This window comes from Coccinella septempunctata, chromosome 2 (genome assembly GCF_907165205.1).
Source record: "Coccinella septempunctata chromosome 2, icCocSept1.1, whole genome shotgun sequence".
Lineage (NCBI taxonomy): Eukaryota > Metazoa > Arthropoda > Insecta > Coleoptera > Coccinellidae > Coccinella > Coccinella septempunctata.
This window is the reverse complement of record NC_058190.1, coordinates 40,648,225-40,662,599: the sequence shown is the minus strand read 5'-3', so window position 1 is coordinate 40,662,599 and position 14,375 is coordinate 40,648,225. Positions and strand designations below refer to the sequence as shown.

At 35.6% G+C, this 14,375-nt stretch overlaps 2 protein-coding genes across 3 annotated transcripts in view; both read left to right on the top strand.

The window, feature by feature from the left end:
* Positions 1-8,649, top strand: part of LOC123307604 (protein turtle) — a 330,136-nt gene extending 321,487 nt beyond the window's left edge. For both annotated transcript variants that reach the window (XM_044889979.1, XM_044889978.1), the window contains exons 12-14: positions 2,483-2,824; positions 7,326-7,450; positions 8,461-8,649. In XM_044889979.1, coding sequence (XP_044745914.1) covers positions 2,483-2,824; positions 7,326-7,450; positions 8,461-8,592 — 599 coding nt within the window. In that variant the 3' untranslated portion in view covers positions 8,593-8,649. The remainder of the gene's footprint in view (positions 1-2,482; positions 2,825-7,325; positions 7,451-8,460) is intronic.
* A 1,725-nt stretch (positions 8,650-10,374) lies between these two features.
* On the top strand, positions 10,375-13,982 carry LOC123308206 (gamma-tubulin complex component 4). Its single transcript, XM_044890782.1, has 9 exons — positions 10,375-10,699; positions 10,749-11,064; positions 11,120-11,282; positions 12,039-12,341; positions 12,411-12,669; positions 12,776-12,956; positions 13,006-13,213; positions 13,276-13,344; positions 13,706-13,982. The coding sequence occupies exons 1-9, from the start codon at positions 10,492-10,494 to the stop codon at positions 13,967-13,969; spliced, it is 1,971 nt and encodes a 656-aa protein (XP_044746717.1). The 5' UTR covers positions 10,375-10,491; the 3' UTR covers positions 13,970-13,982.
* Positions 13,983-14,375: the final 393 nt, after the last annotated feature.

Sequence of the window (14,375 nt, the reverse complement as noted above, 5' to 3'; positions counted from 1 at the left end):
TCATCAATTTCATATGGTCAAACCCACGCATATTTTTCAATCGATGACAATTCGAGCAAGCACTTTCCTACAAGAAAAGTAAAACAAATCAAGCCTGAATCTGAGCCCAGTGTTCTGCTTCAACGTCGAAACCGAAATCCCAATTGATCCCCGGTAAGCGTCGACTTGTAGGGGTGAAAAATACACCGGTTGAAAATCCCCCCGAATTGTTACTTATACGACGTGAATTTTCCGGACCAAGGGAGACCGGCCTGATTTTTCGATTCCCAACCCGTTTGACCGGATTGCGGAATCGGTGTAATTATCCCGGAACGTATAATGGGTTTATGCTAGATTTTTCGGAGCAGGAATTTTGTGATTACAGGGGATATCTCGGGAATTAGGAGGGTTCCATTAGAATAGGTCCCGACTAATAACTGGTGAGGGAAGGAATTTATCTTGTGCATTGAACCCTTGCGTCGTCTTACCCTTGTAAATGTGAGGAGGCGAGAGTTTTTATGTGTCATTCTCAGGAAAATTCCCCGTCGTGTTAAAATTGCTAGAAAGGGTCAATTGCTACCCCGTGGAAATCATCATAACTGGTGATATATTGGTTTGCGGAATTGACAAGAAAACCAGTGAAACTTCGGAATCTTTGAAGCTAAAAACAAAAAAAGGACCATCAAAAGTGAAGAATACGAGGACTGGCTACAAAATAGCGAGACCGACACTATAGAAAAAGTGTGCATGCACCAATCCTTAGAGGAGTTTATACCACAGGACTATCACGCCAACCGTAAGGGGGTAAAGACAGCAATGGAAGCTGGCACCCCCAAATGCGAATTTTGAAACAAAAATTTCAGGCTCGTTTGTCCATCGTAGGACCATGTTTTTTCACCCTTTTTTTTTCATTTGACCAGGCACCGTTTTAGATATATCGAAAAAGCTCTTTTTCGGTTCATTTTCTGAGCAGCACCCCCAAATCGCAAAAACTTATTTTGGATTTGGATCTACAGATCGTTTGTCCAGCTTAAGTCCAATTTTGTCCACCAATTTTTTTATTTGTCCACCCACAGAACCATACAAATCAATCTTTGAAAATTTTTGAAGGTGTGAAGTTGGCACCCCCAAATGAAAATTTTAAACCAAAATTTCAGGTTCATTTGTCCATCGTAGATCTATGTTTGTCCACCTTTTATTTTCATTTGTCCCGGTTTGAGAGATATGGAAAAAGAAGTTGTTTCGGTGCATTTTCTGAGCTGCACCCCCAAATTGTAGGAACGTATTTTTGATGGTATAGATCGTTTGTCCAACCTAAGTTGGAAATGTGATACACATTCTGAAAGAGCAACTCTTCTGGTAATAAATCTGAGGATTTCATTCATCTAGGTGCAACCGTTCGGTCTTGACGAATTTTCAACTGAAAACAGCTTTTTCAGTGTATTTTGAAGGTCAGCTTTCGAGTCGTCTATCTCTCAATAAAAGTAACCGTAGATGGAAATGTGATACATATTCTGAAAGAGCAACTATTCTAGTAATAAATCTGAAAATTTAATCCATCTCGGCACAACCGTTCGGTCTTGACGAGTTTTTAACTTAACCCAATTTGGCTGAGCTGCTCAGGAAACTTATTTTTCCATATCTCTCAAACTGTGTCTGGACAAATGAAAAAAAAAGGTGGACAAACATGGACCTACGATGGACAAACGACCCTGAAATTTTTGTTTCAAAATTCGCATTTGGGGGTGTCAGCTTGACATAGCTGATTTGTTGCCTTGGACTCCTAATTGTACCGATCTTTCACAAATAGAACAAGTCCAAAACTTTATGGAAAAAAGATAACTCCCTTTACCCCATCCTTCACAGACTCTAGCATGACAACATGACGTACAGATTCAAAATCTGGAATTATCCATTCCTGGAAGATTTCCCCAGAGTGTTTCTCTTTTAATTACTTCCTTCTCCAGTAACTGTTTCTAATAGGCGCATTTTCCTATACCACACAAAAGCTTTGGTCCAGTAAGTGGCATTTGTGCTCCCTTTTTTGGCGAGTGTGTTGGCTTCCTCTTTTCCTTTGTTTCCATAGTGACCAGGAACGTGGAACCAGGACCTTGTTATTCTTGCCTATTTCATTAAATTTTCTTCGGCATTGTCATATTAGCTTTGAGTCGATGACATAGAAATTCAATGTTCAGTGCTTTGATAGCGGCTTGACTATCTAAATGGATCACTATGCCACATCCTTAATAATTTCTTTCCAGGTTTAGATATGTTTACGCATCTAACTTTGCAAGTATTTCTGCCTGAAAAACACTCGATCAGGAACCTAGCGGTAGTGTAAATGGTTGCCCTTATATTCCAGCGCTAGCCCCTATCGTGGTTTTTGAATTATCTGTATACCATTCACTGGTATTAACTTTGATATTTTGTATATTCCTTTTCCCATTTTCAATTCAACATGAAATCTATGAGCCACTGCCTAATTTAGTGTCTTTTGCTGCAGGTTCAACGGCATCGATGCCAGTCAGTCCCCTGCTGATGGGTCTCCTGGGAACGGTGAGCGTCCTCGCCACCGGAGTCTGCCTCGTCCTAGCCGCCCTCTGCAAACGCCACTACCTCCGATCCGGCCATAAGCACCACCACAAACACCACGGCCACCATGGCGGTGCGGTTTCCGAGACAAAACACGCGCCTTTGGAATCCATGGTCGGATCGGACAGCGTAATCGTAGACGGCCATTACACGGGGCTGCTCACTGCAGAACCCACCGGAAACGAGGAGCCAGGCGGCAAAAACGGATCCGTACTGGAGGACACCGATCCGGACATTATCAAGAATCAATTTGGTAAGTGGAGAAGTCGTTTGCTGTTATTCTGCACTATCCGCTATGCTGATCATTACAAATCTCGCTCAAAGGGATCCTTCACTATGTGGCATTAGAATAAGAACTAAATTAGTAATACCCGACAACTATCCGTTTTGCTAGGTAAAGGGGCAAAATGAAACAACCCCTAAACACTGCCTCGTAATTTTCGTACTTGATACCCCCGCTTGACAACGCCAATGGGGTTGGAAAATGCATCCTTGAAAGCTAAAATCTACAAAATATCAAATAACTACTGTAGTTACAACTATTGTAGCATGATCTGGGAAGAAGGAGACTTCAGAGAAGCTTTAGTAATCAACCTCCTCAGGGGCATATCGTTGCTTAGTGTGGACGGTAAAATTCTCTCAAGGATTATGGCTGATCGTCTAATTCCACTCCTATGAAAACTATTACCTGAATCCCAGTGCGGCTTTCGACCAAATCGAGGAACGGTGGACCTAATTTTTACACTGCGACAGCTGCAAGAAAAGGCCCGTAAACAACAATCAAAGATCTATACAGCCTATATCGATTTAAGTAAGGCCTTCACTCGGTGAATCGGAGAGCACTATGGAAAATCATGGGACGCCTTGGAGTACCCGAAAAATTCTTAGCAGCAGTGGCGGATTTACCATAGAGGCTAAGTAGGCTGCAGCCTAGGGCGGCAGATTTCAGGGGGCGGCAAATTTTGGGACAATTTTGCTTGCACTATTATAGAAACTGAAATACTTGTATTTCATAGATATTTTAATATCTATCCACATCTGATTTTCCCTTATTACAAAAAAAAAACTGACCAAGTAGTGCATCATTACTATTTTCCTGTTCTACTCTTATTTCGGCCGCTTTGGACTCTATACTGAAATTTCGTGAGGTTGAAAAATTTTGGTGTAACCAGATTCTGAATCGTTGGGATGTGTTTCTTCGGTTTCTACGAAAACACAATTCAAGAAATGTTTGTCCAGAAGTTCGTATCTATGGCTCTATTGCCTCTATTTACAAGGTGAGCAAAATTCGTTATCTACTGAGGGGATCTCGAGAACTATATCAGAGCAAGAAGAAAACGGATGACACATTATCGAGCTCTTTTTTCATGACCAATCAAATTCTGAAAAGAGAACCGGCCTATCATTTCTAGATTTTGAGTTATAATCAAAAATTGGGATTTTGACGAATTCGAAAAGTTCTCATAGCTTTTTTGTGTTTGAAGTTACATATCTGAAACTTACTTCCTCAGCCACTTTTATACGTAGATTCTACTGACAGAATCTTCTTTTCCAATTCAAAAATTACAAATTCAATTTAAAAAAACGAAAGTTCGCCTAATGTTTCGAAATGAAATAATATTTGGTGCTCGTCAGTGGATTCTACGTAAAAAGGGGTCTGTAGAAGGTTCAAGTTTCAGATCTGTAACTTCGAAGACAAAAAAGTTATGAGAACTTTTCGAAATCGTCAAAATTTCATTTTTTGCTAATAACTCAAAATCCGTTTTCACCATTCTTTGTTTTTCTGAGCTCGAAAATGTGTCATCCGTTTTCTTTCAGCTGCCATAGTTCTCGAGTTTCCCTCAGTAGATAAAGAATTTTGCCTACCCTGTATACACCATCGACTTATTGCTCGGGTGAGAGAAGCTTTTTTTGCTTGAAAAAGGTGAAAAGTTAGGTACCTAAGAACCACATTGAGGCAAGAAAAGCTGAACGCTTTGGCTCTTTCGTGTATACAGTCATAACTAAACAAAATTTCGTATGACAACATCGCAGAAAGATATTTTAACAGTGGGTTTCATAAAACTTTGATTGTGCGATCAACGCTTGGTTTCTAAAACGAAATCACTGAAACTTTTTCATTGCTGAATATATTGAACAAGTAGCAATTGAGAATAATTTAATGGACGTATGAACATAATTTGATACGAGATACGAGAATGATATTATGAATGATCATGACTGAATTATCGATTGAAAACAAATTGACGTCTTCTGTTGATCAATCAAGCGTTGATTCCCTGATCAAACTTTATGAAACCCGAGGTGAGACTTTTATGACTTACGTTCCTATTTTATTGTCATCGTCAGTTTGATTGTGGCGATATAATATATATAATAATATGAATAGTAGGGAAGGTCTTTTCTTTTTTGTGTCTCTGCTTAGTTACAGCCCCCTGAAGATGGCGTCCGAAAAGCAGTTTTTGTTTTTTTTATTGAAAATCAATGAACTTTCCTGTATTAAATCAAGCAGATATTTTATACGGACGGGAAGGCATCAAAAAAATTTTGGTTCTGTTCGTCTATGATAGAAAGGGGTAGAAAAATCCATCCCTGATCCTTGCTTCGCAAGAAACTTTTTCGATATTCATATCTTATAATAAAAAATTAATTTTGGATAAGTTAATCCATTCTCAAAAAATCATCTTGAGATTTTTGTCACATATACTCATCAAGATAATTGTGGGCACAAACGCAGAAATATTCGATATGCACTTTGTTTACGGTCTTTTTTTCCGTGAATTTTCCCAAGAAACTACAAGAGACCTTATTTATTAGGAATGGATCAAGCTATCCAAAATCAATCTTTCATTTTGAAATACGGATATGGAAAAAAGTTTCTTGCGGAGCAATGTTTAGGGGTAGCTATTTCTAGCACTCTCAATCATAGAAAAACAGCACCGAGATTTTCTACCCCGCATAAAATATCTGCTTGATTTCGTTTTTGTCAGTTTTTCGATTCGCAAGAAAAAAACTGGAAACTGCTTTTCGGGCTGTAACTAAGCAGGAGGACTATTTTCTGACGAAGAATCACCCCCTTAATTTTTTTGCAACTATTCCCATGGACCATGTAACCATGTCTGTGCCATACTTAATGATAATAAATTTCTTCCCAGCAAAAATGATCAAGTTTACTGAATGTATATCACTGTGTGACTAATATCCATTACTTTACCTTATTAGAAGTCTATGACTGAATTTTCTTTCATTCAGAAATAAACGTTCTATTTCTTGTGAAATCTCAACTTAATCGTTGCGTTGTAAAAATGATCTGGAAACTCGGATACATCGATTCCCTAGGTCACAATAATTATGAGTTGTTATTAGGACCAACGTGTACAAATCCCAAAGTTACATTTTCACTGACACAAAAATTGTCATTAATATTTTGAACTAAATAATTATGGTAAGGGCGGCAAAATTTTAATAGCCTACTGGCGGCAAATATGTAAATCCGCCACTGCTTAGCAGTGTGTAAAAACCTCCATACCAACAACACCTCTAAAATATAACATAATGGCTCTACAACCGACTATTTCTCAACCAACTCTGGAATGAAACAAAGCTGCGTGTTAGGGCCTTTTACTGTTCAATATTTTCGCCATAGCTGTCTCGAGAATTGGTGACATGAGTATGCCTGTAAGAGGTGTTGGATTAAGATTCAGATTTGCTGGAAAGCCGGTTTAACCTGAAGCTTCTCAGAGCAAAATTCCGTACAAAGTTCATCAAGGAACTTCAATATGCAGATGACAGCGCACTTATCGCTAGCTGCTCAGAGGATCTACAGATAATGTTGGACACCAATAAACATATATACGAAGCTTTAGGCCTTAGACTCAATATCGACAAAAACAATATCCTGGTAAGTCCGCCAGAAAGCCTTCAAATAGAAATCAGCCTGGAGGATGAAACTCTAGATCAGGTAGAGCAGTTCAAATACTTGGGAAGCTTCATAAATACTAGGGCTAACCTGGACAGGGAAATACACAACCGTATCAATTCGACATCACGGGCATTCTGGAAGCTAAAGGACAAAGTGTTTCAAAATCACGACCTGAATCTGAAAACCAAGACAACTGTTTACGAAACAGTGGTCCTCCTAACGCTTCTTTACAGGAGCGAGAGCTGGACGCCCTACAGGCGACATATAAAACAGCTTGAACAAACGCAACAACGTTATATAAAATAAATAATGCACATCAGATGGTTCCACAAAGTTTCAAATGCAGAAGTCTTGCAGCGCGCGAGTTGTATAGCTCTGTATGGCGAATCCACAGAGGGTGCTCGGAAATCTGGAGACCAATATAAGCGGTTTAAGGATATACTGCATCAATCCCTGAAAACAGTTAATGCCATTCATAACTGGGAACAACTAGCGTTAGACAGATTACAGTGGAGGTCTTTTATTTGGTCCACAATTATAATGGAGACTCGAGAAGAATACAGCGGCATCCAGATCTGGATGGTAGACCATTAGTATTGATATTGCCATTGGTATCCAGTATTCTCGGTAACGGGATACAGCAATGAATGAATGAATGAATGAATGATTAATTGGGCTATTACCATTATTTCGGATTATTGACCACAACGTTGAGTCATACTTCGTTCGGAAGAAAATTGTCTGAAAGGATACTGATTATAAGTCTAGTCCTTAATTTTTTTTCTTGATATTATTCCTAGATATTACAATTAATTTTTTCCCTTTTTTACAGAGAGACGTTCCTTCAACAACCTAACTAAATTTTACAAACCCACAGAGCACAGACTGGAAAAAGCCAATGAATATAGTTATAATACGTTGAATCCTTCGAAAAGTCCGCAAGCAGGAAATTCAACGGTGAGTATTTTGTGGAAGAACAATAGAATAATAAATACAGATATTGTGCGCTTTATTCCGTTTTAAACAGACCGTTAAAAGAATAGAAAGTTATGGGAAATTCTACTTTTTCATAAATTTTATTTAATTATTAATTATTTTATTGGAATTGAGTATATTTCCTTCTGAAATGAAAATTTCACCCTCTGTATGTTTACCATAGAAAACCGATGTTCAAATTCCGTTTTCCCATACTGAAAATGTTTTTCACATTGCCGCTTCCAATTTCCAATTCATCGAATATTTGAGACCAACACGACCAAAAAATTGAAACATTCATTTTTATTATCTTTCAATTTGTCTGAATGAGTCGTGTTTTCAATTATTGTGCCCCATTTTGTACAGATATGATGCAATAAAAACGACTTTTATTTTTCATTCTGCTGCACGATAATTTCATGATTATCGTCAAAACCTTTTTCATTTCCTACAGTTCGCAACAATCGAATTCGATTCACTGAAAATGGAAAGGCACTTAAGAGTTTTTATACCCTATATATCGAGGGAATTTTCGCTATTTTCTCATCAAAATCGATTGTAATTCAGCAATCGTTAGGAATTGCAAAGATAGTGTGCTAATTTATATTTTTTTCAAACATATTGCGTTTCATTAAAAAATTGCAAGAAATTTTTTCAATTGAATAAATTTAAACCGTTATAACGGTTCAAAGTTTATGTTTAAACAAAGAAATTGTGATCCAGTAAAAAAGGGGTCTTTTTGTAGATTCATTCCCGGCAACGGGATACAGCAATGAATGAATGAATCTATGATATTCAATGATATTCGTATGTCCGGATTTTGAGATAAGGGGACTATTTTTGGGGATGAAATTCAGGGGCCCGTAACTCCGAAAGAGGGAGCCTCCTGGTAAAAATCAAAAATCCTGATTTTGTCTCGAGAAATTTTTTCTGCGTTGATTTCGGGACACCTTGTTTGATTCAATTCACTAATTGGAGTTCATTTTTTTCAGATGTACCATACACTACAATGCTCAAGAAGTTCGGTAACAGCGCCGTTGTCGAGCACGAAAACATTTCATCACAAATACAAAGGACCCGAAGTTGTTACTTCTTCCAATAGAATACAAGAAAGTTGCATATAAGTGTCATTGTTTTTACTGAGTATTATTATTGTAATTAATAAATTAAATCCATCCAGGCGTTTTTAATCATTATTTTTCTCCTAAATGTCGTCATATGATATTATACCATAAAATTTCAGAATAAATTCAGAACATACCAAAAAGTTAAACAATAACAAACCAACTACCTGCAAGTGTTAATTTCACGCACGTTGTTGTAAGCTAAATGTTGAAATGACATACACATGGGAAAGAATCTTGAGCTGAAACATTTGGTTGGACTCACTGATAAGGAATTCGACGTCAGAATCAATTATGTCCATCCGTAAACCCTCTTATTTCGGAAGGGTGCGTTGAGGGTCTGATTGCGGGTTAACTGTTAAATCCATTGGGGAAAATGATGAACTTCTAGAAGGCAAGCAGCGATGTACGAGTTCAGTAAGTGGATGGGTGACCCACCCATTGAAAGCGACGACAATCTCCCTCAATTCTGAACGGAGTTCAACAAGTTGGAAAAATCTCAAATTTCGAAGCAGTTGCAAAAATTTCGATTATTTTCTCCGCCCAAAAATTCTTCTTTTCAAATTCGTTCTTTTCCCTCAAAAAAAATATGCCTATTTCTGCCTTCTTTGTAATGGTTTAGTGATATCATCTGAGATGATAAGATAAGGAGTAGTAATAAACAGCACATTGTAACAAAAAAATATATTTTGTAACAACACGAACGATTATATCATTCAATTACATGAAATCTTGATATTATTCTCCACAAGAAAAGATTTTGTACTAGATAGACTAGGCAAATAACTACTACTTACATAAATTCATATGGATATCCACCAAATTTCTTACAACTTAAAAAACAATATAGTTTTTCAATGTCACGAAAATGTAGTCTAAAAGAATACTCATCTTATTAAGACGAAATCTTGGTGATATTCGCACTAATATGTTTTTATTATTGAGATGCACATTACAATCTACACTGTGTTCTCATTGCAGCATTCTATCAGATATTTCTTTGAACTATTTATGGAACACTTTTATCAGATGTATAAAATAAACATTAATGACCTCTTGGGGCATCAATATGATGCCCCTCTCTCTCGAGGTGAAGCATTCAATTACGCACATTTTAGCGAAAAAATGATCAACGAACACGGAGTATTTTCGGAGAATTCGGAGATATAGATTTTTTACGAAAACGGAAAACCATTGCTGGCTCAAAAATCTCAATTCCTCAAGTCCTAACGGCGTCCCAAATTCGCTTAAGAATTTCAATCGATAAAGAATTCAATTACGCACATTTTAACGAAAAAATTATAAAGGATTAACGAACACGGAGTATTTTGGGAGATGATGATGATTTTTTCACTTATATAGTACGGATATCAATGAACAGACAATAATTACTTAGAACCAAATGCCAGGGGGAGAGATTGGTACCGAAATAATGAGTAAATTTCATTATTCCGCTCATTTCAATGAAATGATATCGAAATACGGTGCACGGTCGACTCTCCATCGCGGCACCGTACGTCAGAAACCACAGAACTCAGAAACTGTGGCTGAGAAACCGTTGCTAAGTTCACACGGTTCACACCATAGATATAGAAACTCTTCTCTACGTCTATGGTTAACACTCAGTTTGTTAGGTTAGTACACAGATTACAACCTAACACAGAATATCGTCGTCTATGGTTGCCATAAAGTTAAATGTTCTCTGCAGAGTGGGTTTGTAGTTTTCTGTGGTTAGTTGTCAATCAAAGAGGTTAATGATATCATAGACTTGTCAATTAGTGTTTTCTGTGCTTAATATTTTATTAAATCTATGGATAATTTCAAATAGGAAATAGAAAAAACTTGGGTCTTGTTTGATAATTCCTTTTGAATGATGATAAGTAAATCGTATAGTACATAATGATACACGAAATATTATTTCAAATATTCAATAAACCTAATTTAACGAAAAATGATTTTATTCATTATTCGAATTTATTTGAACTTCAAGAATTTTTACACCCAGCTGAAAAAAATTTGATACAGAAAATTCAGGAAGTGCCCTTTAAATATCATAAAATCGAAGAGTTCATTAAAATAGTCGATAATAAAGTATATAAGCAAAAGGGTAAGGAAGTTGCAAGAGGAAAATTCTTTTTACAATGATCTGTTTTCAGTAAACAACAGTGAAGACTCTGAAAGTGAAAATGCATATAAGGGGCTTTACATCAAAGATTTCGCCTATGGTATGCATAAAGCCTTAGAGCCTTATAGAAAAGAAGTTGTTGAATTAGAAAATAACTACCTTAAAAATCCACAACTTCCCTTAACATATATTTTAAGCACAGTAGATAAGTATGGAGTTCTTTTTGATGATTTGAATTCCATGATTGAAGTGATTATAGCAGACAATTTGTATGGTTGTTTGCTCATTGGAAGGTTACAAAAATATTTGTACAGTGGAAATGAAATGACATCAAATGCTGCTACTATGTGAGTACCTGATCGATTACTTGAAATTAAGTATTAAGTAAAAATATATTTTTAGTATAATCAAGACCATAAATATTACATTCTTTCATCAACTATCAAATTGGATAATTTATGGTGAAATAGTTGATGCTTATGATGAATTTTTTATTCGAGATGAAAATTGTCCAGATCCAAATTTTTTATATGCAGAGCTTGATGATTCAAATGCATCTACAATGGTAAGAATTATTTTGTTGTGGTATCAGGATAAACTAATTGAGTCTTGTCAGAAAATTGTTGCTTGAATAGATCTTATAAATTCCTTAATTATTTCACATTTTTTCTCGTCTTTTGTGTTGGTTGATGTAGATTTCCCTAGACCTTAGAAAGAAACCAATTTACTTGGCAGACAGCGATCATGTAAAATCGTGGGTATATGCAGAGTTCCAAACAACTAAGACCTAAGAAATGAACCATTCTAATTGACAGAGGATAATCACAGTGAAGTTATTTGCCAATGAGATTGTTTTTTTTTCTAGGTCTTAATTTAACTTTTTGTGAACTCACCTTTAGCTTGTAGAGGAAACAGCATTACTTTATTCAGTCCTAAGGGCATATAATCATTGAAACGGGTTTCAATTTGTTCAATTTGAACTTTGGTTTTAGAGGAAAATATTGAACAATTTTGTTCATACTTACTTTCAGTCTGCTATAACACAGCAGCAGATTCATTCATATGCTATCTGTTCAACGTTGTGCATTTCATTCCATTTCAGTCTTATTGCACTTTTCTTTAACTAAAGAAATTGATCAACTGATCAATTTCTTCGTTGTTATAAATTTCACAAATCAGATTTGACATGAACTATTCTACCAGTCTATTCCTGGAGAGATAATTAAACAACTATTGATGTTTAGGATTGAACCTTTTAGTTTTGTCCATTATTTCTACAAGTTCCCACGAAAAGAATTGGTTTAATGTCCTTGATTTTTAGAAGAGAATGAGTGTGAGAAAACCCACAGTTGTGAACAAATTCTCCATTAACTGGAAAATGGTTCCAATATTCATTAATGAAGATATTGTAGAAAGTATACTGTTCATGGGAAGAATAATCTGGATATTGAAAAATAATCCCCAAAAAAAAACCGATGAATTCAACTTTATGGACAGTGAACGAGATTTTTGGGATGGAAAAGAAATGGATTTTTCCACAAAAATAGAGAGCCTGCAGAACCAGACATTCAGTGATTTTGAATTTGCCCAAATAATTGAAGAATGTCGACTGAAATTAACAAAGGTAAATCGCTAAGAAAATTTCCAAAAAAATTAAAAAGACAATCCATAATTCTTAGAAAAATATTTTCAGTTCATGTTATCGCTAATGCTTGAAGAGGGAAATATAAAAAAGCACTTACACCTAATAAGAGACTATTATGCTTTAGGAAGAGGAGAATTATTTCAACAATTCATAACAGCTGTGGAAAATCATTCTGGAGATTCTTTGCTGGATAAAGATATTGCCAATTTAAATTTTTTGTTTATAGAAACTGCTAAGAAATTGTATGGAGATTATGATACCAGTTATCAGCAGTTTGAATTAGTCATAACAGAGGGGAATATGATAAGTATGTAATATTAATTTATTATATCAAAACAAAAGGTGAAGCATTGAATGAACAAAAGCAGCTTTCAAGTGTAGAATATATATTTCTCCTCTTCTTACTATCGTAGCCTCCAACCTATGGTCTCGTCTGGAGCTAAATTTTGATATAAAATGGCCCCTTCACATTGTTTTCCACCCTAAAGCTATGGAACTCTACAAGAAGCTGTTCTCTTATTTACTTAGATTCAAAAAGACACAAATGAACCTTCACAGACTTTGGCAAAACCAAGTGTCTGGGAAACAGAAAATGTAAGTTCATCATTTTTCCAATCATTATGTTACTAATGAATATTTTCAGTGACCGTAGGTTATGGACGTTGAGACATAATTTGATGTTTCTGATATATAATTTACATTATTATCTACAAGTTGTGGTTGTTGAATCGAATTTTTCTATTTTGGAAAAAGCCATAATGAACGCTAACGAATTGGAAGATGTCATTAGGGAACATCATATATTCATCAGTAATCTTTTATCGAAAACCTTCATATTGGACGCTGATGAGGTAATTGACTAACTTTTCAATAGCAATAAATTTATAATGGTTCTCGAATATTTAAATTCCAGAGTCACATTTATAAAAATAAACACCGATTGTACCAAGATCCCGCAGTTCATATCAATGTTCCGAGCAAAGTAAGTAACATTTTTTAAATCCAATTTCCATTACCGTTTTTTTTTTTCATTTAAATGAAGTTGTTCAGCATATAACAAAAATCAACAATAGTGAACCAAGAAGAAATATTTTTCATCAAATTCAATGTAATTGAATTCTGTTCTATTTTGATAGAATAATCCATAATGATGTGAATAGCCCAATAAATCTCCTACTGGGCTCAAATTAAAGTTTTTTGGAAATATTATTTTGAATAAGTACATAGTGGAATTGAAAATTAAGATCCTGATATTCAGACCCCTAATGAGACAATTCGAAAACTTCTTTATCTTCAACAGCTGATTCACAAACATTTATAATTATTCATGAATGATTTTTTAGATATACAGAGTTATCATGGCTTTACTAGAGCTTTGTGACGACTTCTCCTTAGTTGCAAAGTCCTGGGACGAAGACCTCACTGAACCTCAAGTACTAGAATTGGAGGATTTTCAAAAAAGGGCAAATACTATTATTGAAACTTTATTATTCACCTTATTCAATCTGAGAAAAAAAGAGAGGGGAGATCATCTTTTTCAACTCCTGGATCAGTTGAATTTTAATCAGTATTTTGTTAAAAATAAGACAAATATAAATTTAATGTGAAAATTTTTCTCAACCTGGTTGTTTCATCTTTCATGTAGAAATGAAGGCAAGTATTTAAAATTGATTGCTTCCTATTCCGAGCCACCTAATCAATGTAAGTTGACTTTTTTGTCTTCAATATGACTCTATTGATGAGATTTTATGATGAAATTTCTCGTGTGCATATGTAAAGGGTCAGTCGAATATACTTGCCGGTCGATTGTTAGATGTTTTGGAGTAGGAGAATGATCAAAACTTTGTTTGAATTGAATCTAATTAGCACAGGAACTAAAATTATTTTGCGCTTAGTAGGGTCGATTCAGCCAAAGTTTTAATCATTCTTCTAGCCCAAAATTTCTCCGAGTTATCCACAGATCAAGCACTGTTGACTAACCCTGTATATATACAGGTTTATTTTATAAAATAT

Bases quoted from the DNA above. Each gene is read 5' to 3' on its own strand.
- LOC123308206 (XM_044890782.1), top strand. From the start codon at position 10,492: ATGATACACGAAATATTATTTCAAATATTCAATAAACCTAATTTAACG. The intron at 10,700-10,748 runs GTAAGGAAGTTG...ATCTGTTTTCAG, and splicing joins TAAAGTATATAAGCAAAAGG to TAAACAACAGTGAAGACTCT. The intron at 13,345-13,705 runs GTAAGTAACATT...ATGATTTTTTAG, and splicing joins ATATCAATGTTCCGAGCAAA to ATATACAGAGTTATCATGGC.